The sequence below is a fragment of the Lissotriton helveticus genome, chromosome 10 (assembly GCF_964261635.1).
Source record: "Lissotriton helveticus chromosome 10, aLisHel1.1, whole genome shotgun sequence".
NCBI classification, from domain to species: domain Eukaryota; kingdom Metazoa; phylum Chordata; class Amphibia; order Caudata; family Salamandridae; genus Lissotriton; species Lissotriton helveticus.
The window spans coordinates 219,572,795-219,599,466 of NC_136071.1; the positions used below are offsets into that span (position 1 = coordinate 219,572,795).

Genomic DNA, 26,672 nt, shown 5'->3' on the forward strand with positions numbered 1-26,672 from the left:
GAGAGGCCGTTCTTCACTATGCCAAACGAGCTAAGGCTGATGTGCTCCTACTACAGGAAACACACTTATTGGGTACTAAAGCCCTGTGTCTACAGCGGTACGGATATCAACATGTCTTTCATTCAGGCTTCATACGGGGCTCACGGGGTGTGGCGATATTAATCCATCACAGGGTCCCATATGCACACGAGAGAATTTGGTCGGACACACAGGGAAGGCATGTCTTCATATAGGGTAGAATTGGGGAGGATACTTTGACGCTGGGTAGCGTGTATGCTCCTCTGCCGTTACAGTGGTCCTTAGTGGAACGACTTCTGGCTCTGTGGGGGGGGGGTATACCAGATACACTTTCTGTTGTGGGGGGAGACTGGAATGATGTGATGGAGCTGGGTTGAGATAGATGGAGGAGTGGGAATGCCAACATGGTGGGGGGGACCCCCCACCAAATTACATTCCCTGGTGACAGGGCTAGATTGGGCGGATGCATGGAGACATCTACATGGCCTTAGCCGGACCTACACATATTTCTCTACGACACATGATTCCTTCTCGAGGTTAGATTACATATTTGTCCCCAGGGGGCTAGTATACAGAGTGTTGTCAGCTGATATTCTGCCCAGAGGCCAGTCGGACCACTCGCCTGTTGCCCTTACATTCCAAATTGGTCCGGGGAGTCTGCCACTCCGATGGCGTATGTCGGGGTGGCAGCTGCCGAAGGAGGAATACAGGGAACATTTGACCAAAGAGGTAGATAATTATCTGGTGGCAAATGTGGGGTCGGTTGAATCGCCAGAGGTGCTTTGGGAGGCATTGAAACCCAAGCTGCGGGGGTAGATATCTCATGGTGTGTGGCGGCGCGGGGGGGGGGCGACAGTGGGAACTGGTGCGTCGAGAGGCGGGAGTGGAGGCACTGGAACGTAGGGGTAGAGAGGCAGACGGCGGCCCGGCCAGACGGCAACTAGTGTAGGCCCAGCAACAATATGCAGCCCTACTGATGGATGAGGCCTGTCAGGCTTGTCTGGCAACGCGTAGTAGGGTCTATCAATGGGGGATAAATCAAGCAAGATGCTCCACCGCCTCTGTCAGGGCACCCTGCACGCCCAGCCCCTGCCGTGTGTCCTTGATCCTATGGGAGCGCCGATTCTCGAGCCCCCAGCTACTGTAGAAAGCTTTGCGGCATATTATAAGGACCTGCACTCGCCAAAAGAATGTCTTGCAGCGGCGGTCATTACGAAATTTATAGATGACCTTACCCCTAAGACCGTCTCGGATGAGGTGCGGGACCAACTTGATTGGCCCCTGTCGGACGACGAGTTGGGTACGGCCCTCAGGGAGTTGAATCCCGGGAAGGCCCCGGGCCCTAACGGCTTTCTCAGTGAGTTTTTTAAATGTTTGTTTGTACAGCTGGCCCCACATTTTCGGCCGGTGGTGGAGGAGGTGCTGGAGCGCGGCTTCCTTCCCCCAGACTGGAGACACGCGGAGGTGGTGGTATTCCTCAAGCCGGGTAGACCTGCAGAGCAGCACACGTCGTACCGCCCGATCTCCCTCCTCAATGTAGAGGTGAAGGTTTTGGCCAAGGCATTGGCCAATAGGCTCAAGTCACACATCACCGCACTGGTACACCCGGACCAGGCCGGATTTATGCCTCAGAGGGCGACTCGTCATAATATCAGGCACGCGCATGTTGCTGTATCGGCCAGTGGGCGGCTTGGGGAGCCAGCAGCGTTACTGCTGGCCAACATGGATAGAGCCTTCGATTCTCTGAGCTGGGTGTACTTGTTTACTTTGCTGAAGAAACTTAATTTTGGCCCGCGCTTTTTGGCCTATTTGCAGCTGCTCTACACTGATCTCACGGCTTCGGTGCGGGTGGGAGGGGCGATTTCTCGCTCGTCCTCCATTCGGCTGGGCTCGCGCCAGGGTTGCCCCCTCTCCCCTTATCTTTTTACGCTAGCCATGGAGCCGCTGGCGGCCTGGGTGCGCATTGATGCCCAACTTCGGGGGTTTGAGTGGGCACCGGGCGTCACAGACAAAATAGCCCTCTACGCAGATGATGTCTTGTTCTTTCTTACTGCTTTGGACAGGTCGGGGCCACAGCTGTTGCGTATCCTACAGATCTTCGGGGAGACCTCTGGATTGTACATGAATCCCTGTAAGTCCTCCCTTTGGGTTCAGGGGGGTGCGTCGAGGGTGGGAGCATGGGCCTCATCCCTTCAACTGGCGACGGGGGATCTGAAGTATTTGGGGGTCTTTTTGTCAGACATACCGGCAGTGTCCAGGTGTGGGATCGAACGCGGGAAGACCTCAAGGTGTGATCCCGCATTCCCTTGACCAAATATGGTAAATCGGCCATCTCCAAGATGGTGGCGCTTCCCCGTCTCCTATATCAATTACAGCACCATCCCTACCAGATTGCACCTCGATTGTTCCGGCAGGTGAACTCAGCACTGGATGGGTTCTTTTTTTTCTAAGGGGGCGCAGTTAGGGTGGCCCTGCGTACCTGTTTTTTATCTACCTACACTGGTGGTCTTGCTACTTTGGATGTTCTCCCCTCCTATTACCAAGCTGCACATCTGTTGGTCCTCAATGAGTGGTGGTACGGGGACAGGGGGACCCAGCCTACGCGGTTGAGCGGCAGCTTATGAGCACTAACTTTCTGCACACGTTATTATATTTGGCACCGCTTCGGAAGCTTCTGCCCCCGGCCACGCGAGTGGTGTTCCATATCTGGAGGCAGGTCAAGGGAAGGATGGGGTGGTGGAATATTTTGACCCGGGAGACTCCTCTATGGGGCAACGGGCGTTTGCCTCAGCTGGGGGCCTTGCAGGTTTTCCGGGGATGGGACTTCCTGAGGGACGTTCTGACAGATCTGGCACTTAAATCGTTCCAGGAGGTACAGGATGAAAATGGGATGCCACGTTCCCAGTTCTTCCCATACTTACAGTTCCGACATGCTCTGGTACCCAGTCTGGAGGGTCTTGAGTCTCTCCCCGATTTTAGCCCCATAGAAGCGAAGGTATTTATGGGAGAACTACTAGACCGCAAGATATCTCGCATATACCAGACATTGGTAATTCACTGCTCCACGAATCTGCAGAGGCTAAAGACAGCATGGGAGGAGGATGTAGGTGAACTGGAGGAGGAGGACTGGGCAGAGGCTTTAGCAAGTCCGCAGGGGCGGCAATAGCCTTGCGTCTGCAGTTGATACAATTCAAATACCTGCACAGGGTGTATTTCACCAGACAACGGTTGTGGAGGGCAGGAATGATCGGATTGCCTGAGTGTCTCTGCTGTCAGCGGGAGGAGGGTGCACTTTTGCACACAATCTGGAGTTGCCTCTCACTGTCTCGCTTCTGGAGGCGGGGTTCTCCTGCTTTTCTGAGGTATTGGGCAGGGAGCTTCCCTACACGCTGCGCCTTGCCCTGCTACATGTCTAGAGGGAGTTGGGGGCAATAGGTATAAGCGTCACCTCCTGTTACTAGGTCTTACATTGGCTAAGAGGGATATTGCCAGGGCTTGGAAGGCGCCCCGGCCCCGTCACTGGCTGCCTGGAGAAATGTGATGGATTTTTGTTTGGGGCTCGAGCAGCCGGTCTTCATTGCTAGGAGGTGCCCCCGCAAGCACCATAGAATTTGGAAAAGGTGGGCAGACTACCGGGGACTAGATCTAGATCCGCCGCTGGAGGGGGATGTTCGCTTGCTGGATTGATGGATGTGTGAACTCAGGACTGTGTTGGGTGGCTGATGGGCTTGTTGTTTTGCTCCTGAGGCATTGTACTTTTCTCTGGTGACGTGAGCGCAATCGGGGTGGGGGGGTTTGGGGAGGGGGGTTTGTTCAAATGTGGTTCATTCATTTCCAGAAATGTCAATGTCATTCTTTTTGCATCATTGATGTATGCAGTAGTCTCCGGGATGCAGAGCAATGCAGTTTATGTGAACCATGACAAATAAAACCTGTTTTCAAAAAAAAAATGTAGATGTCTCAGCGCAGATTGTTATGAATGACTACATCTTCTGTTGATCCTCAATGGAGGAATTTTAGGCAAAATCATTTTATCAATACATGATACCTGCTTGGTTTATGTCTTTGAAATTCCCGTTATTTATTCAGGTCGAGAATTCACCGTTTGGATTAGACATCTCAGCCGTACCTCTCAGTCTTTGACATCTTAGTCCAATTTTCAAATAATCTCTCTGACATTATGAGTAAAAGCAGAATACCTCTAGAAGAGTGAATGCGTGAACTAGACTACTTTAAACCCCAGATCTAATGCTTTGAATGATGGGACTGCAGTTTAGTAGCACAAAATCCACCCTACTTATTTGCGTAGAGGATTGTCACTTTTCTGAAATCTGTTCCAAGTTTCTCTTTCTTGGCATGGAAGAGCAGGTGAGGAAGCAGCACTGAGTCCTTCGAGTATGAATACTTGACTATGTTGAGGATAAATTATGTGGAAGAGTGATACAATTCCAATAGTAGTCTTAGTTTTTTTCCAGTGAGGAGGCAGTGGCCTTTGTGTTTCTAAATGTCAGTACTGTACTTTATTTGATAGGTGCTAAGGGTAGAGATAGTTACTCTTCAAAGCTCATGAGTCATAGGATGTTCTGCAATCAAGAAGAAGCCTTAAGAACCCTAGCTTTTATAGCTTTACTTCTCATGGTAGCACTAAGCAATTGTTGGGCTGAAGTTAAGTCTTATTTCTATATTAATGTACACGAGGAAATGTATCTGTAATACGGGGACCAGAGGGTAAGTATTGATTATGTTCTTGTGTCAGAGACTGTTTCCTCTGGATAGTTGTCATTTGTCTGACTTACTATAACAAGCATTGCCATAGCCAATAGGTCTTGCCTTTGGAACCTTATAAGTGGTTAGTCATGCAACACATTATCCTGGGTGTTGTGCCACCATTGATTAAAGCATTGCACGCACAATATGTTTTATAATATTTGCTTGAAAGCAAAGAACAGTTCGATTTATACCATGGACACTTCACAGCCAACACCAGACACATAAGAATACCTTTTGTTACCACGGCTGCCATCTGGACGGCGAAATGTACAGATTTCCTAAATCGAGAGAAAATCGAAGTTTATGCAGCTGATCAAAGTACGGAAACAAACGTTTGTTTCATAAGAGGAGGCATTATTTCCAGTTTCGAGTTTTGGCAGTGCCCATGCTACACAGAAGTCATTCTTTGTTGTAGTGTGCTTTAACCTCAGCTTAGCTTGAATGTTATTCAAATAAAGAAACCACATAGAACATTGCACCAGCAGAACAAAGGAGAGGAGGGTTAAGTAATGGGGCAATTCACACTTTGCCTGTTGAAGAACCTATTCTACTTGCCTGGTGTGGCTAATCTGAAGCACAGCTACACCGTGCTTAGTATCCATTATGGCAACAGAAAAGACATTCTATCTACCCTTTGCTGCTAGTGCCAGCAGCAGCCCAATTCATGTTCTTTTGCAGAATAATAGGAGAAACGAGGCACCTCCACGTCCCAACCCTTTAAACTCTACACGCGGTTTCTTTATTCGGATGCGCTCCTCGTCCTGGTGGGCACATGTCAGCCCGCGCCTCTTTCTTCCTTTCCAACCCTAAGCAATCTGAACTGCTTAATAAAACACAGCTGTAGTAAACCGGAAGCAGCGCTCTGCATGTTACTATGTTTGACCCTAGAAGGTTGAATTTGCTGAATGAACCAGCTGCAGCACATGCTCACTGATGTTCGCAGGAACCCATCTTTCCAACATTATAATTATGCAACCCTCTCTTCCGACAGTTCACTAGTGGTTTATATTCCAGCTGAAAAAATATTGCTCCAAACAAATGCAGTCGGTCCCTAGTGCCCCGGCAGCATGTTAATGCATGGATACGTGTGACGCTTTCTACTTGTTTGTGTGAGTGCTTTAATGGCTCTGACAAGGAAGCGCTGGTTCCTCTGTCTGCGGTGAAATGTATATGTTTATACGGTCCACGGAGGAGCCTCCGTTTGTCCTTGGCACACTGCAAACACACATTTCAATACCCGCGTCCACAGGCGCGCAGCTGCGAGAAACCAATTATTAGTGCTTGCACATACGTTGCCAGAAGGCCTGGATATGTTAGAACTGGAAACAGGCATTTGTCTGCCTGCCCATGTCAATGTGTGCGCAGGGAAATGTAGTAGGGATGAGACTCAGTGTAGGCTTGCTGATATGGTGAATCGTCGTATTATTAGCTGAACATTTACTAACGCTTCTGCACGTGCACACAAGTGCACGTGTACTCTAAATGCACAAAAGTGACATTTGAATAATAGAAACGCTGTAGTGACAGTGCCTAAAGATCCTATGGCAATGAAGTCTAACATAAAGAAGAGCGTCCTGTGAGTGGTGCGCGCCCGCTATAAGGAATGGGGAAAAAAAGCAAAAGCATGGTGCATTGCGTTTAACCTGACTCACCAGGAATACTGCCACCCTGAGCGCCGCAGCTCGCTCCCAAGAGCAAAACGCCATGAGAGTGACTTATTGGAAAGGAGTTGGGACATGCACCGCCTTTGGCCATTTGCGTGCTTTCATTATTGAAAGACACATGCAGAGGCCAATCCAATGTGTGGGAGGAGTCAGACTCACATGAAGAAGTTTGGAGTGCTCATAAGAAACCTCCCATTGAGCAGCACATGCGCGCTGCGCTTGGCTCGACCTAAAAAGTCATTGTTCCTGAATCACATTTGGGCTGCCTTTGTGCGTTAAGCTACCTCATATACAGGGCCACTGGAATTATGTGTTAGGGTTTAGTAAGTTATGCTTCAACAAACTGCAAATAATGTAGCGTAATTGGCATATTTTGTGATAGTATTGCTTCATTATTTTGTCATTTTTACACTTTTTAACACTGTCTGGGTATTTGGTGCACCTCAGTACCAGTTTAAAACCCAAATATAGCAATAAATAACAGAAAGGTGACCATTAAATATTTGCACTGAGCCTGCCAATGCATGGCAACAAACGTGTTGCTGCGTTTTTAGTAACTTTTGAACTGTTTGAGATGAAACCGTTCTTTTTAGTTAAAATGTTCAGATTATGCAGCAGATGATAGATTTGTGGCAAATGTGACAGATCTATAATTATCCCCAAATAAACTGCAGCTGCACAAAGCATAATTCCAGTGGCCCTGCTGAAATACCCACCTGTTGAGTATTAGTTCAGTGTCTGCTGGAATTAGCAAATGTTTCTTTGAAACTCTTTTGAGATCAAAAAGTTGAGGAAGAATATCCAGTGCATATGGAGAGACCCGGATCCCTACTTGAGACATCTGTATATGAAAGGGAGACATATGATTTTGGCAAAAAGAAATAATCCAATAAATGAAATCAAGCTAAGTTAGACGAAGTGGTTACCACATTTGTTTATTGTAAGAAATTCAATTGAAGGGTGAAAAGTAATAGAAAGGAGCAACTTTTTTTGTAAATGCCTTTCATAGCCCCTTGAAGTGAGCAGATATGAGAGCCCGAAGTCTGGAGCCAGCTTTATGCATTGCAACAGATTCTAGCCACATACAAAGCACTAAGCAGAAATCATGCTGCTTATCAGAAAAGGGTGACTTTCTCTTATAAACAGAAGGTTCCAGCATCCTACCATAGAGAAACCCCCAAGTTTATATGAGCTTATCCGTTTTTATTCTCATTAAGGCTATATAAGCAGAATTAATTGTGATGAGGTCAAGGAAAACAGAGAAAACTCTATCTTCTATTCCAGCATCTGCTGAACTGGCTGAATATATTTTCTCCTTCTCTTTGATTTCCCCAAAAGTGCTTGTCCAACCGATCACAGACCATGGGAATCTCTTTGAATTCCATCTATGACCTATTACCTCTTACACAATCTGAACTCCAAAAATACTTTTGAGTACAAAGAATATAAGAACTGGATACGTTAGGAGAGGAGTCGGTTAGGGAAGCTAGAAAAAGGTGAGTATTTTAGGATTGACAAAACAGATATCACAGTCTTATTTAAACTACTTTAATTACTGAATCAAAAACGCTCAAGACTCACAAGGTTTCAACATGTACAAAAAGAGACACCAACATACAACTAACGGAACTTCATAACCGAGATATGATCTAACAGTGACACTTTCTTAACACTCTATTCTTCTCTTTGCTAGTGGTAATTTGCACATTTTTAATAGCTGCATTCAGCATGGCTTTACCGCGTAATAGGTCTTTGCCAGTTACACCCACCAGGGAGAATAAGACTACCATTATTGATTGATTGGTTTACTATTTGTAAAGCGTTTGCTATCTGAGGATCTGGTGTCCTCGAACCGGGAGAAAGTGATACAGTGGCAGACTCGTTATAAGGATGCATACAGATGGGTTTTCCGAAATGTACAAATTGCAGTAAAGAATCAACTGAGCGAATTGAAGGGACAGGGACTTCTATACTTTAGCTGTAATATAAGCAAACGTTCTTCCACCCACCCACTCGAGCCTTGCAGATTTTTTAAATGAGCACCACAGTCACGGATGAAAATCATAATTTTGAAAGGATGTTAACTCTGAAAATCGAGCTGAATATGGCTTGGGTGAGTGATAACTGCCCTGTAACAAAGGCAGAGTACTTTAAGAAGGGAACATTTTTTCATGAGCATCCAATAAAGAGAACTTTATTAATCTCTAAGAATCAAAGAGGACTGCAGAACTTTGGACAATTTGGACTCTGCAGCACAAACTACCACTGTCCAAAGCAGATTTGGAAAAATTGAGGGGCCAGACTACCAAAAAAGGGAGAATCGTCCTAAACATGTTTAGAAGCAAAATGGAAATAGACCCTACTTTCTGAATGTGGCTGGAGAAAGAAAGTTTGGAATAAAACATTAGGGAGCCAATCTAGCTCTGAGGGTAACCAATTAGGAGTCCACAGGGAAGAGCTGCCCAAAAGCAGAGTCTGTTTTAAAGGAAATTGAGTGAAAAGAGTGTAGGTCCATACAAGAGATGATGGCGAGTATACATTCCTTTATGGCAAATATATATTCCTTAAATTGTGTTTGAAAGCAAGTTAGATCATCACCCAATCATTATATCAGTTGGGCGCCATTGGCATAGGCAAAAAAGTTGAACCCTATGGAAAGGATAAGGAAAGCAAAATAACTATTGAAGTTGAGAAAAGAGTGGGACTCTTGAATGGAGGTCGCAAAACTGCCTGTGAGACGATTTGGAAGCAAAGATCTGACCCAGGCTATGCACATTCCCATCTCAGCCAAACACAACCAACGCGGAAGGATGTGAGTGGAGACTATGTAAAAAGCCTCACGGAGATTTAGCAGGATGAGTGCTTCAGAAATTCCACCTTCCAAGTACCTATGAAGTTCATTAGAATCTAGAACTGTTTTGGTCATGTCAGCTGGCCGGAATCCAGATTCATACAAGTCAAAATATATGCTGGGTTCAAGGTAGGAAGACAGGTGGGTGTTAACTAAGAACTCAACTACATTGGCAGTAAAAAGCAGAAGAGAAATGTGTCTGTGGTTGTATGAAATGGCAATATCTGTAGAAGAGATGGAAAAGTTGCACATAAGAGTTGTGGTCGAAACTAGAAAGTAGGTGAAATTCTTCATGATTTTTCCCTGGCAGGGATTTATGGAGAGAAGCCCTATAAGCCTCATTGGTTATGGAGGGAAATCAAAGCAGCATTCAAAGTCAAGCTGCAAATTACCTAAAAAATAAATAAAAAGGGGTGGGAATGCGACTGGAGTTTGGGGGTTTGGAAATGTAATAGAATATCTGAAATGTTTCACTGAAAAAAGTCTGAGATGTAGACACATTGGTGCAAAAGTGGTTGGTGAAAGAAGCAACAACATAATGGTGAAGAAAGAACTCTAACACTTTTAAAGGCTACCCAGTAGGATTCGAGAAATCAACTCATCCCTGTTGCTAGTAAGAACAGGCTTTCTTAAAAAGTTTTTTTTCTTTTTTTTTGTACGAGTGGAGTGTGTTTTAGTATGCAGATTTAGGGCCTGATTTAAAGTTTGCCAGTCTTCCCATTCTCCGCCTGGCCCTGACAGAGGTGCCGACGGTCATTTTCAGACCAGCGAACATTTCTAGCATTGGCAGGAACAGTGGTGGTTGCTGTCAATGCATTGCAATTTTGCCATATGGCTTCATCAACATGACCGATTAGATCGTTTTTTTTTTTGTTTTTTTTTTAAAGAAAATCCCAAAGCAGGATTTTTTGAATGAAAATAAAACCAATGCCTCTCATGGAAGTTTCCCTTCCATGGTGAGGGGGACATTGAACACTTTTTAATGCCCCCTTACCACCAGGTTTTTCCTAGTGGTGATAGTCATTGAAACACTGCTATATGTCCACTCATCTAATATGTGGGGGCGGACATATAGCTAAACCTCCCACTCCCCTTAATCCATCGGGCCAACTGAGGAGTTTCTCCATCTCCTCCGTTGTAAAACCATGCTCCGCCCGCATTTAAATAGGGACGTCGAACCATATTCTTGTCGAAGAGGGAACTCCATCAATGTTGTGACGGAGTTTCTTTTCTGCCAAGAATTATATTGGCCCTTAGTCTCCATGCCACATAAACTGTGTCAACAGCATTCAAGGCTCTCACACTTATTTTTAGTAAACATTGGAACTGAAAGTGTGCACCTGTGCAAGGCAAAGGCTTCATAGGAAATATTAGTATAAAGGCATTGGAAATCCAATACAAGAAATTCGCCTTTTAAAATTTTCTGAAAAAAGTTATATATGAGGTAAAGCCGAGATTAATTATATAAGACACGGATAGTTTGAACATGCACTGCTAATAACAGGAGGGGGAAGGAGTGCTTGTGGACATCACAGTAGGCAGGAAGAGATGTAACAGCACAGTTGTGTGGTTTGTCGAAGCAAGATCTACACGAAAGAAGAAATAGAGAATCAAAATAACGTGAAAGCCATGCTTGAAATATCTCTCTTGTATATACCCAAAGAAAATGAGTCCTATATAATAATAAATAGTTTCATTTACTTGACACGCTCCAACCTATGGTAACACTCAAAATAAACTTCTGAGCTGTTGGATGGTGCAATAACTGGAGCTCACCATTGCTGCTGGTAGGCCCCGTCCACTTTGTTGCACCATTGATGATAGTTGTTCTACAGGCGGGAGTGGCAGAAAGGGACCTTGTCTCTGTACTCGACGCAGACCGCATGCTGAACACCTTCTTTAGAACTGAAACCAGCTCTCATTATAGTGCTTTCTGGTTTCTGTCAATTCCTAAGATATGGTTGTCTCTGTCTGCCTTCTGCTTGGAGTTGAGGGTGTTGGTGTGGGGGAGGGGACGTTCTGGACAGTGGAACCCAGAGCCTGTGTACACAGAGGTCAGTAAACTCACCAGCCCCCACGTCACATTGAGTTAGATGAATCCTCTATTCTGGTCAGGATAAGAGTTGCATTTGCCAGAGATCCCAGTCACTATTCATTTACCCAATAGGTTTTCTGGTGATGAGAGTCATTGTCAATTTGAACAACTGAGTTTTGCCCTCATGCTCTGTGAGGCGTTTAGTGTGTTACCTACCTTGGAATGCGGACGCTGACCCCAGCTGCACACAAACCACTGCTGGTGTTTTCCTAATAGGAAACAAAAGCAGATCAAAGTGGGATTGCTTGGAGTGGTACCCATGAGAGACTTGATTTGTGATGGTAATGATTATATAGAGGAGGTGAGCAAACAACTACTTGCAGTGTCTATTAAGATCCTGGAGGTTGGAACCAGTGGGCGTTAAAGATCTTTGGGAAATCTGGAAGGCATACTTTTGAAGCTCAGGTGGTGAGTGGTGACCAATACTGGAGGGAAAAAATTGGGACTAAAGAAGGCCCAAGTTATGCTTAGAGTGATGTAAAAAGATACATGTGAGCAAGGCGTTGACAAAAAAATACAAGTATAAGAAATGCAAGCATAGGAAGGGTGGTCCTATGTCCTACAGAGGTACATGTTGCTATACTCATGTGCTCTGATAATACTTTAGGTTTGCTGCTTCCATCCACAAATTAAGTGAAATACTGATAGGAAATGTAGTTGCTATCGGAGACACAACCTTCTGATGCTTAAAGTTTCGAGGGCTGTAGTATCGAATACATGGTTGCCTTTATGAACTCGAATTCAAAATGGTTGAGTTGTTTGCTTATGGTTACGTTGGAGCTTGTGGGCATTGAATTATGCTTTTCTAAAATTTTTCTGTTCATAAATTACTAAGTGTTAGACCTGTCTGGATTTTTTGCGTAGTCCCTCCCCATTATTATTTATTTTGTCCCCTTTTTGCCCCTCATACCCTTAATAATTTTTGTTTCTACTACTTTTTATAGGTATTGGTCAAGGGGATAGGTGTTCTTTTTCCCCTCATAATCTTTCACCTCAGGTCCAGAGGCCTGTTCTGACAGGGAAAGTTGGAACCACAAAATGGTGGCTACCAACTGCCCTAACTGCCAAGCCTAGAACGTGTCCATAGACTAGTATAGGGCGTTCCAGAACCTTCTGGTCCATTCTGGACCACTGAGAGGGCAGCCTATATAAGGCGGAATGCTGGACAGCCATTTTGTCTGTCAGTGAGGAGCAGTTAGAGTGAAGGCTGAGGTCTGGTAGGGGTAGGATCCTGAAGGGTGGTTTCCTCTACAAGAGCAGCCCTCTGTCAAGGCTTTTCCTTCGCCATTCCTGTTGTCCTAGCCAGACTAGTTCTTCCTGCTGACCCTGGACAGCTAGTCAGGGGTTAACTTCTGGATCTGAGAACTGAATTAAGAAGACTCCTGTGCCCCTTTAGCTGCCCAGTAAGGAGAGCTAGTGGACTAGTGCTGAGAAAGTGCACTGTGGCTTATCCTGAAGGAGCCCCCCGTTTTTACCCCCCTCTTCGTTATAGTGAAGAAAGGAAATACCTTCACTGAACAACTGTAAGATTTCCTTACCATTGACTGGTCCTGTGGCGTGTGGCAAGCCCCCCTGCCTGTTGGGTGGAAGGTGTGAGGTGAAGAACTTGTATCCCTCCTTGGATTGGGAGCGGGACCTCTGGTACACCGTTTGCGCTCTGTGCCAGCGCCCTCACGGGATCCACTGAGCCTGAGAAGCCTGGCGAGGCTTCCCTTCGTGAGCGGGACCCCGGGGGCGCCTATCGCGCTTGAGTCGCGTTGCCGGTAGCGACCCAGTTCTGAAGAAAGTGAAGGCGCCATCGCGCATGCCCCGTCTGATGCAGATATCCCCGGAAGGAGGGGCAAAGAGGTGAGCAGGCCCAAGAGTGTAGCGTCTTGTCCTGGAGCGGGAGCAGTGGGAGGCGGCATCGGCAAGAGCGCTACCGCGCATGCCCGCCGGAGGAGTGACTGTGAAGACCAGCGCTGAGGAGAGGCGCCGGAGGCTTCTTTAGCTGGCCGAGTGATCGGCTCGGTTCCTCCTGTTCGAGCGCCGCGCTGAGTAGCCGGCCCGGGCAGGGAGGGAGAGTTACAAGGCCCGGTAGAGGCCTGGGGGCATTGTGGTGTCTGCCTTTGTAGTTTCCTGAGCGGGAGCAGCGCGGAGGAGTCGGCCCGAGCTGAGGAGTCTTCTGAGGCGAGAGAGCCTCTTCAGCCTTGGTTCTCCAGCCCCTCGCGCCTGTTAATCCTTTACCTCTGGTGCAGGACTATCCCATGAACAACAGTAACAAGTAAGGAGGTAGTTACGTGGGGGAGTGACTTCCACAGGATTAACCAGGGATATAGATTGAGACTCTGTCTCTGGGAGTACAGCGTCTAGGAGGAATCCCTGACAGGGTCCTACTGTAAGCTGACTTAAGTGGTTCTTAACCAATTTCTCTTTAACAAGATAAGAAGAACTGCAATGCTATTCATGTAAAGGAAAGTGTTTCCCTGATCTAATTTAGGTGCTGATCTTGCCAAACTTTAAAGTAATGCTGTAATGAGAAATGATGTAAAGTAAGCAGAGTACAGTAAATGCCTAACTGAGCTATAAAAGTGTAAGGGTTACCTGCCAGTTTTGGTTAAGTGATCTGTCTATACTATAAATGCTGGTTGTTAATATGATTTAGAACTTTAAAGTATTCTTGCTATATTCCAAACAAACTGAAGTGTAATTTAATTGTGAATTCTGAAAGTAAAAAGAGCAAAGATATTATTTTTATAAAACAGCTCATATTTTCCTAACAAATTGGTGTAGTGTCCTTTTTAAGTGCTATTGCGTGGATTTACTGCTGGGTGGTCTGCAACCTTCGCACTGTGCCTCTAGAATTGCATGCCTTACCCCTAGGCCAGGCTACCCTAGGTAACCTGACATCCCAGGTTCCAACATTTGGTGCCTAGCGGTGGGATTCTGACTTGGTTGCAGCTACTCATTAGTAATTCAACGCAATACACTGACCTACACCAGGAGTCTTCTCCTTGCGGCCCTCCTAATTTGAATTTTGTTTTTTCTAAATTTATTTCTGGTGGTGGGTGGAGGTTAACCTCAGGTCACTTCTTGGTTTTCTCCTGTGTGTTGATTTTATTCCATAGTGAAAGATGGAATTGAATTTTAAAGAGCTAGAAGCCAATACTGTGGCCCAACTCAGAGAATGGTGTCAGCAACAAGGGGTATTCTTTAACAAAGGTGCCAAGAAAGGCGAGTTGCTGACAAGCATAAGGGCATGGGTGGAAGCTCATTTAAGGGAGGAACCAGAAACTGAAGAGAGTGACGGGGACACTGTCCTTGAGACTGCAATGTTGAACCAAGCTGGGAGGGGGAATCTGCTGACAGGTCCCAGGATACCTTCGAGGGCGAGCAGCAGCGTCTCAGACAGGGGTTTAACTGACGCCGAGCTAGAAGATAGGAGGGAGGAGAGGAGAATGAAGTTGGAATTAGCTAGGATGGAGATGGAAAGGGAGGAAAGGAGGTTAGCCCATGAGCGAACCATCAAAGAGATGGACCTACAAGCCTTAATACAAAGGCCTCCCAATCCAGATAATGGTGGCAGCGAAAATAAAGTGAACACCAGGGAACCCAGACCCTATTTACCCAAAGATGTCATCGCTAGTTACACCCCAGGCGATGACATTGCCAAATGGCTGGCCGCCTACGAAGTTTCTCTAAGGGCTCACGGGATCTTAGAAACTCACTGGGGAGGTGGGCTGTATAAATACATGCCACCTGCTAGCAGAGACACCTTGTTGGCTCTGGAGCAGGATGAGCAAACCCACTACCCTGCAATGAAGGTGGCGCTGGTGAAGAAGTTTGGACTTACCCCTGAAAGGTACAGACAGAAATTCAGGGGAAGTCACAAACTGAGTACCCAGAATTGGGTAGACTTTTTAGACTACGCCAAGAAAGCTTTGGAGGGTTGGGTCAAGGGCAGCGAGGTTAAAGATTATGAGGGGCTGTACAATCTATTTTTGAAAGAACACCTCCTCGAGAAATGTTTTCCCGAGTTGCGCCAACACCTGGTGGACAGCAAGCTGACCGATCCCCGAAAGCTTGCAGAGGAGGCGGACACTTGGGCAAGTACCCGGGTGTCCTCAAAGGGGACTGGAGGGGATTCTCAAAAAGCCGGACAGGGCGCCCCCCAGAAGAAGGAGGGGGGAGATAAAAAGAAGGAGTTCTCCAAAGGTCTCCAAAATAATTTCCAAGGTAAGGGAGCAGGTTTCACCCCTAGGGCAAACCCGCCCAGAAACCCTAATCCTGGCCAAAGCCAGCAGCCAAGGGTTCTCCACTGTTTTGAATGCGGTGGTGTTGGACATTATAAGGGAGATGTCAGATGCCCAAAGAGACCACCCCCTCCCACCAGAGGAAAGTCACCGGGAGTAGCTAGTGTAGCGCTCGGGGAGGAGTTGCCCTTAGATAAGGGGGGTGAGTGGGCGGGTGTCACCTTAGTGTCCCTGGGAGAGCGGGAGATGGTTCCAAAGATCCAGGTGCCCCCAAATACTACAAAGTATGGGCAATGGGTTACCATCAATGGCCAAAGAGGGGAGGCTCTGAGAGATACAGGAGCCAGTATGACTATGGTGAGAAGTCAACTGGTGTCTCCAGAGCAGGTTGTTCCTAATGTACTCCACCCCGCCGCGATGGCTGACGGCAGAATGGGCCACTATCCAGTGGCTGAGGTTCCCTTTGAGTGGGAGGGGGTTGCAGGTTCACTTCGAGTTGCCGTAAGCCCTGCCGTGCCAGTCGATTGTCTGTTGGGGAATGACATGGAGCACAACACTTGGAGAGAGGTGGAATACCGGACGCATTCAGCGATGCTGGGTACACCTGACTGGGCCTGTGTAAGCACACGGTCTGCGACTGCCCGGAGAGGGAGTTCGCTTGGGTTGGAGCCTGGAACAATGGCCCAACCCGCTGCCAAAAAGGGACAGACCCGGAGACAGGAAAAGCCTGCTTCGGCTTCCACGCCCCATGTGTCAGATCGGCCACCTGCGGTGGTAGGCCAGGAGTCCATGGAGGGGGAAGTAGACTCTCTGGAGGATTTACCCATCCCTGCTGAGTGGCATGTGGAGGGAGGACCTACCAGAGAGGAATTCTGTAAGGGGCAGAGGGAGTGCCCTACCCTTGAGGGACTGAGGCGTCAGGCTGAAGCCGAGGCAGCAGGTGATGCTACGGGGCACCACCATATTTACTGGGAGGATGGACTCCTCTACAGTGAACCCAAGGTACCCCTACCTGGCTCATCAAGGGCCTTGGTGGTCCCGCAGCAATACCGAGCCTTTCTGCTGGAATTGGCTCATGCGATACCACTGGCAGGACACTTAGGCCAGGACAAGACCTTTGCACGGCTTGTCCTCCACTTTTACTGGCCTCAGATGAAAGTGGCGTCCAACACATACTGTCGGACATGTGTATCCTGCCAGGCCAGTGGGAAAACAGGGGTGAAGCTAAAGGCTCCCCTGGAACCACTTCCAGTCGTTAGCACCCCCTTTGAAAGGGTGGGCATCGACATTGTAGGGCCATTGGATCCACCAACAACAGCTGGTCACAGGTTTATCCTGGTTCTGGTGGATCATGCCACACGGTACCCAGAGGCCATCCCTCTGAGGACTGTTACTGCACCTGTGGTGGCTAGGGCCCTGATGGGAATCTTTACCCGTGTAGGATTCCCCAAGGAGGTTGTGTCCGACAGGGCGACCAACTTCCTGTCAGCCTACATGCGGACAATGTGGAAGGAGTGTGGAGTGACCTACCGGTTCACCACTCCTTATCACCCCCAGTCAAATGGACTGGTCGAGAGGTTTAATAAGACCCTGAAGGGCATGATAAGAAGTCTGCCGGAGAGCTTACGAAGGAAGTGGGACGTCCTCCTGCCTTGCTTGCTGTTCTCTTACAGAGAGGTGCCGCAGAAGGGAGTGGGCTTCAGCCCTTTTGAATTGTTGTATGGGCACCCTGTGCGTGGGCCTCTCAGCCTGGTGAAGGATGGATGGGAAAAGTCTCCCAGGAAACCTCCTCAGGATGTGGTGAGCTACATGCTGGCCTTCAGAAGCCAGATGGCCAAGTTGTGGAAGCAGGCTTCTGACAACTTGGAGGCCAGTCAGGCAGTAATGAAGGAATGGTACGACCAAAATGCTCACCCGGTGGAGTTGGAGCCTGGCCAGAAAGTATGGGTGATGGAACCTGGAGAGCTAAGTGCCCTTCAAGATCGTTGGACAGGCCCATTTGAGGTGTTGGAGAAGAAGGGTAAGGCCACTTACTTGGTGGATCTTAAGACCCCGCGACAGCCCCTACGGGTGCTGCATGCCAATCGCCTCAAACCCCACCATGAGAGGCCAGAGGTCATCCTGATGTTGGTGACTGATGGTGCTGAGGAAGCAGAAAGCGAGCCTCTCCCGGATCTCTTTTCATCCCAAGAGAAGGATGGGTCGGTGGAGGGAGTGATTCTCTCCCCATCCCTAACTCCTGAGCAACGAGAGGATTGCCGCCAGGTATTGGAACAGTACTCTTCGCTGTTCTCCCTTGTCCCGGGAAGAACCCACCTGTGTACCCATGATGTGGACACAGGAGACAGCCCCCCAGTAAAGTCAAAGACCTACAGGCTGTCGGACAAGGTGAAGGCTAGCATCCATGGCGAGGTTGCCAAGATGCTGGAGCTAGGAGTGATAGAACCCTCCAACAGCCCTTGGTCCAGTCCGGTGGTGCTAGTGCCAAAAGCCGCCCCACCAGGCACCACACCAGAACTGAGGTTCTGTGTGGATTACCGAGGACTGAACTCAGTTACAAAGACTGATGCTCATCCAATCCCTAGGGCGGATGAGTTAATTGACCGGCTAGGAGCTGCCCAATACCTAAGTACCTTTGACCTCACTTCAGGGTACTGGCAGATCTCCTTGACAGATGGAGCAAAGGAAAGGTCAGCCTTCTCCACGCCTGAGGGACACTTCCAGTTTTGTGTGATGCCCTTTGGGCTCAAGAACGCCCCTGCCACATTTCAGCGGCTGGTGAACCAGGTCCTCTCTGGAATGGAGAGTTTCTCTGCTGCCTATCTGGATGACATTGCTGTCTTCAGTAGCAGTTGGGAGGACCATTTGCAACATTTGCAAGCAGTTCTCCAGGCCCTGAAAAAGGCTGGATTGACAATCAAGGCCAGCAAATGCCAGATTGGGATGGGGTCGGTTGTGTACCTTGGACACTTGGTGGGTAGGGGGTCAGTGCAGCCCCTGCAGGCGAAGATTGAGGCAATCATGGCCTGGGAACCCCCCAAGACACAGACTGAGGTCCGAGCTTTCCTGGGCCTCACAGGTTACTACCGTCGCTTTGTGAAGGGGTATGGCACTATTGTAGCGCCCCTCACGGAGCTCACCTCCAAGAAACAACCTCGACGGGTAGTTTGGACAAAGGCTTGTCAGCAAGCCTTTGAAAAGTTGAAGCAGGCAATGTGTGTAGCACCGGTCCTGAGGGCCCCAGACTTCTCCAAGGAGTTCATTGTCCAAACGGATGCATCAGAACATGGCATTGGGGCAGTGTTATCGCAACTAAATGAAGAGGGCCTGGATCAGCCTGTAGTCTTCTTATCCAGGAGACTGCTTCCCCGGGAACAGAAGTGGAGTGCGATTGAGAGGGAAGCTTTTGCGGTGGTGTGGGCTCTGAAGAAGCTGCGGCCATACCTCTTTGGCTCGCACTTCCTGGTTCAGACCGACCACCGACCCCTTCGTTGGCTGATGCAAATGAAGGGGGAAAATCCCAAGCTGTTGAGGTGGTCCATCTCCCTACAGGGAATGGACTTCCGGGTGGAACATCAGCCTGGAGTGGACCACGCCAATGCAGACGGTCTCTCCAGGTATTTCCGCCTTAGTGATGAGGACTCCCAAGGGGTTGGGTAGTTCTCCCCACTTTCAGCTGGGGGGGACGCTTGTTAGACCTGTCTGGATTTTTTGCGTAGTCCCTCCCCATTATTATTTATTTTGTCCCCTTTTTGCCCCTCATACCCTTAATAATTTTTGTGTCTACTACTTTTTATAGGTATTGGTCAAGGGGATAGGTGTTCTTTTTCCCCTCATAATCTTTCACCTCAGGTCCAGAGGCCTGTTCTGACAGGGAAAGTTGGAACCACAAAATGGTGGCTACCAACTGCCCTAACTGCCAAGCCTAGAACTTGTCCATAGACTAGTATAGGGCGTTCCAGAACCTTCTGGTCCATTCTGGACCACTGAGAGGGCAGCCTATATAAGGCGGAATGCTGGACAGCCATTTTGTCTGTCAGTGAGGAGCAGTTAGAGTGAAGGCTGAGGTCTAGTAGGGGTAGGATCCTGAAGGGTGGTTTCCTCTACAAGAGCAGCCCTCTGTCAAGGCTTTTCCTTCGCCATTCCTGTTGTCCTAGCCAGACTAGTTCTTCCTGCTGACCCTGGACAGCTAGTCAGGGGTTAACTTCTGGATCTGAGAACTGAATTAAGAAGACTCCTGTGCCCCTTTAGCTGCCCAGTAAGGAGAGCTAGTGGACTAGTGCTGAGAAAGTGCACTGTGGCTTATCCTGAAGGAGCCCCCCGTTTTTACCCCCCTCTTCGTTATAGTGAAGAAAGGAAATACCTTCACTGAACAACTGTAAGATTTCCTTACCATTGACTGGTCCTGTGGCGTGTGGCAAGCCCCCCTGCCTGTTGGGTGGAAGGTGTGAGGTGAAGAACTTGTATCCCTCCTTGGATTGGGAGCGGGACCTCTGGTACACCGTTTGCGCTCTGTGCCAGCGCCCTCACGGGACCCACTGAGCCTGAGAAGCCTGGCGAGGCTTCCCTTCGTGAGCGGGACCCCGGGGGCGCCTATCGCGCTTGAGTCGCGTTGCCGGTAGCGACCCAGTTCTGAAGAAAGTGAAGGCGCCATCGCGCATGCCCCGTCTGATGCAGATATCCCCGGAAGGAGGGGCAAAGAGGTGAGCAGGCCCAAGAGTGTAGCGTCTTGTCCTGGAGCGGGAGCAGTGGGAGGCGGCATCGGCAAGAGCGCTACCGCGCATGCCCGCCGGAGGAGTGACTGTGAAGACCAGCGCTGAGGAGAGGCGCCGGAGGCTTCTTTAGCTGGCCGAGTGATCGGCTCGGTTCCTCCTGTTCGAGCGCCGCGCTGAGTAGCCGGCCCGGGCAGGGAGGGAGAGTTACAAGGCCCGGTAGAGGCCTGGGGGCATTGTGGTGTCTGCCTTTGTAGTTTCCTGAGCGGGAGCAGCGCGGAGGAGTCGGCCCGAGCTGAGGAGTCTTCTGAGGCGAGAGAGCCTCTTCAGCCTTGGTTCTCCAGCCCCTCGCGCCTGTTAATCCTTTACCTCTGGTGCAGGACTATCCCATGAACAACAGTAACAAGTAAGGAGGTAGTTACGTGGGGGAGTGACTTCCACAGGATTAACCAGGGATATAGATTGAGACTCTGTCTCTGGGAGTACAGCGTCTAGGAGGAATCCCTGACAGGGTCCTACTGTAAGCTGACTTAAGTGGTTCTTAACCAATTTCTCTTTAACAAGATAAGAAGAACTGCAATGCTATTTATGTAAAGGAAAGTGTTTCCCTGATCTAATTTAGGTGCTGATCTTGCCAAACTTTAAAGTAATGCTGTAATGAGAAATGATGTAAAGTAAGCAGAGTACAGTAAATGCCTAACTGAGCTATAAAAGTGTAAGGGTTACCTGCCAGTTTTGGTTAAGTGATCTGTCTATACTATAAATGCTGGTTGTTAATATGATTTAGAACTTAAAAGTATTCTTGCTATATTCCAAACAAACTGAAGTGTAATTTAATTGTGAATTCTGAAAGTAAAAAGAGCAAAGATATTATATTTATAAAACAGCTCATATTTTCCTAACAAATTGGTGTAGTGTCCTTTTTAAGTGCTATTGCGTGGATTTACTGCTGGGTGGTCTGCAACCTTCGCACTGTGCCTCTAGAATTGCATGCCTTACCCCTAGGCCAGGCTACCCTAGGTAACCTGACATCCCAGGTTCCAACACTAAGCCAATTAAAAAAGTACTTTTTTAAAATAAGCAGGTCTGTCCAGTTCATAATTTACTGCTTATTTTAAAACATGATGTGGGTCAGGAATATCGAAGACCGAATATCACAAGGTCACAATATCAGGCCCAGAATATCGAGTGACAAAATATAGAAAGGTAAATTTATATAGATTTTCTATACCTAACTCAACATATATGTACCGTGGTGATGCATAAGTATCTTATAGGTCCATAGATGTGGAGTAAAGAATAGTAAATCCGTACCTCCCTCTGTGCAATTTCCTCTTTGAAATTTTGTCGCTCAATATTCTGGTCATGATATTGTGACCCTTCGATATTCCCTAGCACAATCTTAAAACATGGAAAAAGGATGCTATATGTTACATCACATTTGCATATTGATAAACCTACTGAACCGGCACACTATTATCTAATGTGAATGCTTATTTTCTTGAAGCCATTTTCAGCGTGTTTCTACTAAGTGCTTGCACACATGTACCGACCTGCTGCTTAGTATTGTGCTCACTGCTTCTTCAGTCCCAATATTTCATGTTTTAACTTTGGCATTTCTAGCTATTTTCAATGTTCCATTTTTACTTCAAGTGAAAAATAGTCATTTGAAAACAAGATGAGAGACAACCATAGTAAAGAGTTAGATGTCAGAAAATTAACCGGTAAGTAAATAAAAAAATCGCAAGTCTTGAATGATGATAAGTTTCTTTTCTTTAATTATTTCATCATTCTTTTTTCACAAATGCGCATTTGTGAAAAAATAAGAAAGAATTATTAAATTATTAAAGAAAAGAAACTAATTATCATTCAAGACTTGCGATTTTTTATTTACTTACCTGTTAATTTTCTGACATCTAACTCTTTACTATCGTTGCCTCTCATCTTGTTTTCAAGTTATGTTTATATTTTGATCAATGAGCAGCTGATCATTGAGGTGGGCAACTGTTTCTTTGTAGTTGTACTACTTAGGTGACGATTTCAAATGGCGCGGTTGTTTTATCCCTGTCAGCTTCTATTTTGTTCAAAAATAGTAATTTCCATGAAGTGGCCTTTTAAAAAGCACTATGCATTATCTCATTGTAAGAACAAGAGTTTGCTTTGTTTCTTTATGCAGTTCTGTCATCCTTTCCATGTGTTCCATGTTTAATATCTGTATTTTATCTTTCTTAGGGCCTCAAATTGTTGTGAGTGTGTATGGACCAGATGTGTTTGGAAATGATGTTGTCCGAGGTTATGGAGCTGTTCATGTGCCTTTCACGCCTGGAAGGTGAGTTGCATACTTGTGGAAATTTTACAGTTTTTAGGTCGAGCCTGGGCAGCGCATGCGCTGCTGCGCGAGGCATGCTGTATTCAAGTAGTGACTTGAAACTCCACCCTCCCTCCGCCCATATTTTTCATTGGATTGTGTCATTGTCCTTTGGAAATGCTGGCTTCTGATTTGTTAATAGGCTTGTTGTATAGTTGAAAGCAGTGATGTGTCTACTATTTCACAAAGTCAGTGCAGGATGATGGTCACTCATTCATTAGATGAGGAGCATGCTTGGGAACATTATGTTTGTCCCTGGGATAATGTAGGCCCATCCTTGAAATAGGGGTATGTTTAGCAACACTATGTCTGTTACTGCCAAAATAGTAACCCATTCTAAACATGCTGTGGATGTTCTTGACATAATTGTGTTATTTATTTCATAATATGGCACTCTCACAAAGTTTTTTTGTGTGCTGTAGTGGAAGGAAGAGAGAATGACATTTGCGGCCGGCATGATTCGCTGGGAGGGGAGATGGGAGGTTCGCGTGGGTGAGTCACGCAGGGGTTCGCGCGGGGGAATTTAAAAATAAAAACGTACCTTACCGGGTCCCGCGCCGCCTCCGCTCCTGGCCGGGTCCTGCGTTTTCCTGCTCTCCTGCCTCCAGCAGGAACAGGAAGAAGACAGCCTCCTTCCCCTCCCCTAAGCCAATCACAAGGCTGCAATGGCAGCGTTGTGATTGGAGTGGACGGCGCCCAGCCGGCGCCTAGGGGGAGGCCCTTTTACCTATGTAGGCTGCATGCAGCCTATATAGAGAAAATACAGAGTGCGCATGACTGGTTTGGTCATCCCCAGGGGGCCGACCAAACAGCCAGGGCCCACAGCATTGGGCAAGCCACTCCTCCCCAACCCGCCCACCCGCCCTCCTCAACCATGTATACCCTTCTGCTTTCTCACAGTGCGAGAAGCATTAACATAAAATGGTGTTTAAAATACCATTTTATGTTTCTGCTTCTCACACTGCGAAAAAGCATTGGGGCAACGCTCCTCCGCCCTAATGGGGGAGCTGCCCCTGGAGAGTAATATATAATATTATGTTTACTTTTAACAATGAAATGTCAGTATTTTTAAAAAATGGCCAGCTGATGGAACATGCTAAAGTATCGCATTTCAAAATGATGGGCCTCATTACGATGGCTGAGGAACTGTCACAGACAGGCTGTTGTTGCGGTCCCTGTGCCATCGTAGAGTGGTTTTCCCCTGCCATATAATGAGGGCGGGGGGAAGGGTGGTGGTCGGTCACAGTTTCACTCAGGCGGATTCAATCCGACTGTCCGTCGGACTCACCACATGTCCCTGAATTGTGGCAGTGCCGGTCAGGCACCGCTGTAGGGATTATAATATCCCTTTCCTCTTATTGTTCCACAGCGGTCAACCCGCCGTGAAAGGACTGACTGAAACGGACTTGGGGGACCCTAGCAGGCCCTCCTTAATCCCTGGGGCAGGAACATTTGCCCTTCCCCTTACATAACCCTGCACTATATGGCAGGCACCGCATGGTGCCTGCCACGTAGTGTAGGCTTCTGTACACTCCATATTTTTGGTATTGCGGCGGGGGCTGCTGACAGCATCCCCGCCGCAATACAAAAGATAGGGAATGCGACCCCGTTGCATCATTATTTGGATTGTGGGTAGGCCGCCTCATAGGTGGCCAGTCCCAAATCCGATACGATGGCGTATGGACTGAAGTCCGTCCGCCATTGTCATGAGCCCTATAATTCAGAATTATTTTTAAAGCTGATAAATGATGGAAACCTCATGCAGAGTTCACAAGTGTTATTGGGAATTTTGGTTGCTTGATACCACCTAAAGCTAAGGCTATTGTTTCCTGACTTCTGTAAAGACATTCATTCATCTTCTATGTTGGACAAAAATTCTCTATCACTACTGTTCTTTGGAACCATAATATTTAATATTGGTGTAACCTATCTGCTCTGTGATTCTGTAGGCTCTGTGAAGGTAATCAGTAACATTACTGCATGAGCTTGTAGGATTTGCTTAGCACTAGTATTTGTGACATGTCATTGTGAGGTTTGTATACTTTCTATTTTTACACCCTGTCCCATCCAGATTTTTGGAACTTATTGGAAAGTAGCACGATGTAAAAATAAACTGGAGAAGGATTGTGCATAAATCCATTTATGTGCAAAATGTGCTGTAAATTGATCACTTGACATGCTTTTTCAAACTTTTACAAGGTGAAATGAGTCCTTTATGCGGTTCTAGTGAACCTTCTCAGTTAACCCCAGCAAACTTCCTAGATGATTAGAAATGCATAGGGCTAGGATACCAAACTGCATTTAGATTTCAACATAACGTTGACTAGAGCATTATCTCATCCTGCAAAGGATATCTAAACCCATACTTACGTTGTATTAGACATACTTATGTGTTTTCACAGCCAGCATATTAGACCTATCAAGTTTCCTTAACTTGATGAAGGCAAATATCAGCAGTTCTCCTATTAAAATATGTTTCGACTGCATCCTTAGTGGTTCAAACACCAAGTTTAAAAAATTCCTTATTTCGTTCATCAGGACCAGACAAATACAAAGAAAGTGAATCAATTTGCAATATCTAATATTGCAAAAAATACATTTATCAAAATGTATCTTGATTTTTCATCTCTGACTGATTTCAATAAAATTAAATAACTATAGCCTAAATTGTAAAAATAAATTTCAAGTGTCTTCTTTGTAGTATATGAAATATAAGATTGAGTGCCTGGTTCAGAGTAGGAAAATGTCACCAAGGTGAACACTTTTCCTTTGCTATAAGTACTCTAGTAAATATAAAATAGATGTTTGCCTTACCTCCTTTTGCGCTGTATCACCAATAATGCACCATTTCAAGTTCCTGCAGTGCTGTATTCAAACACATGACTCTATGACTGTTTAGTTCTTCCTGCAATATGACTTTTAAAGTACCTGGTGTGGCAATTTTGTTCCTGTAATAGCACCAATTTAATGCAGATTTTCCTGTCAATTTTTGATTTAACGGGCCTAATTTCAGCCTTATCTGGTATTACGATGTGGCTTGAAGAAGCCTAAATAAACAACTGAATACATGTCATTGTGTCAGATCTAACCAAGTGGATAACATGCCCAAAATCTCTCATTACCATAACCCCTGGTAAGGATTTGCCAAAGATTATTTCAAAAATAGGTCCCAAAGTGGGGCCAGTCAAGTAAATCACTAGCCAAATGAGATAATGTAAACAAGATACCTCCTGCAGATTTAGGTTGGTGAAAGATATCAGTACCCCCTTGTTTCATGGAGCCAGACACCCAGATATTTAAAGGATGAATGCACAGTACCAGGCTCCTCCTAATCTTTATCCCGAATATTACTACATTAGATGTTAAGGAAATGACTGCCTGGAAGTTTTCCACAATATGTCTTCAGATCAGAAACTAAATGTTACAAACCCACACATGTTTTGTCCAACACGATTATATCTGAATACTTGAGAATAACCATTGCATGCTCCCCTAACCTTGGTGTGCAATTCTTATTTGCAAATGGCCTCCTCAAATCCTGCCACATAACAATTCAAAAGCCTAAGGGGATGGGAGGCATTTGGTTTGCTCACACGCCCCTGCTCAAGGCTTCTTTTGGTGTATATTTTGATCAATATGTAATTGTTTTCCCCTGTGTTGACACAGATCTCAGTGTTTTGGTAGATTCGGTATATTACTTGTAGAATGAGAGGAGGAATTCAACTGCAATGTAATTTTCTCTACAGCACATTTCTCTTTATGCAGTCAAATGATGTTTTAAAGTATACAAACAGGCATATAATGGGATTTTCCGAGGGCTAGTGTGAGCTTTAATTAATATTGTCTTCAGTATTCTATTATCTAATGTCCCTCCCTCTCGAAAGTCTGTCTGAAACCAGGATGCTAAGTAATGTCCATTGGCCCACATGTTTAGCTTTTCTAACAGCCGAACGATGTAGAAC

General features: G+C 46.7%; 1 protein-coding gene across 1 annotated transcript in view; it reads left to right on the top strand.

Annotated features, from left to right (window-relative positions):
* Positions 1-26,672, top strand: part of B9D1 (B9 domain containing 1) — a 503,829-nt gene that overhangs the window by 154,276 nt on the left and 322,881 nt on the right. The window contains exon 4 of the mRNA XM_078665170.1: positions 22,575-22,671. Within this exon, the coding sequence (XP_078521296.1) occupies positions 22,575-22,671 (97 nt within the window). The remainder of the gene's footprint in view (positions 1-22,574; positions 22,672-26,672) is intronic.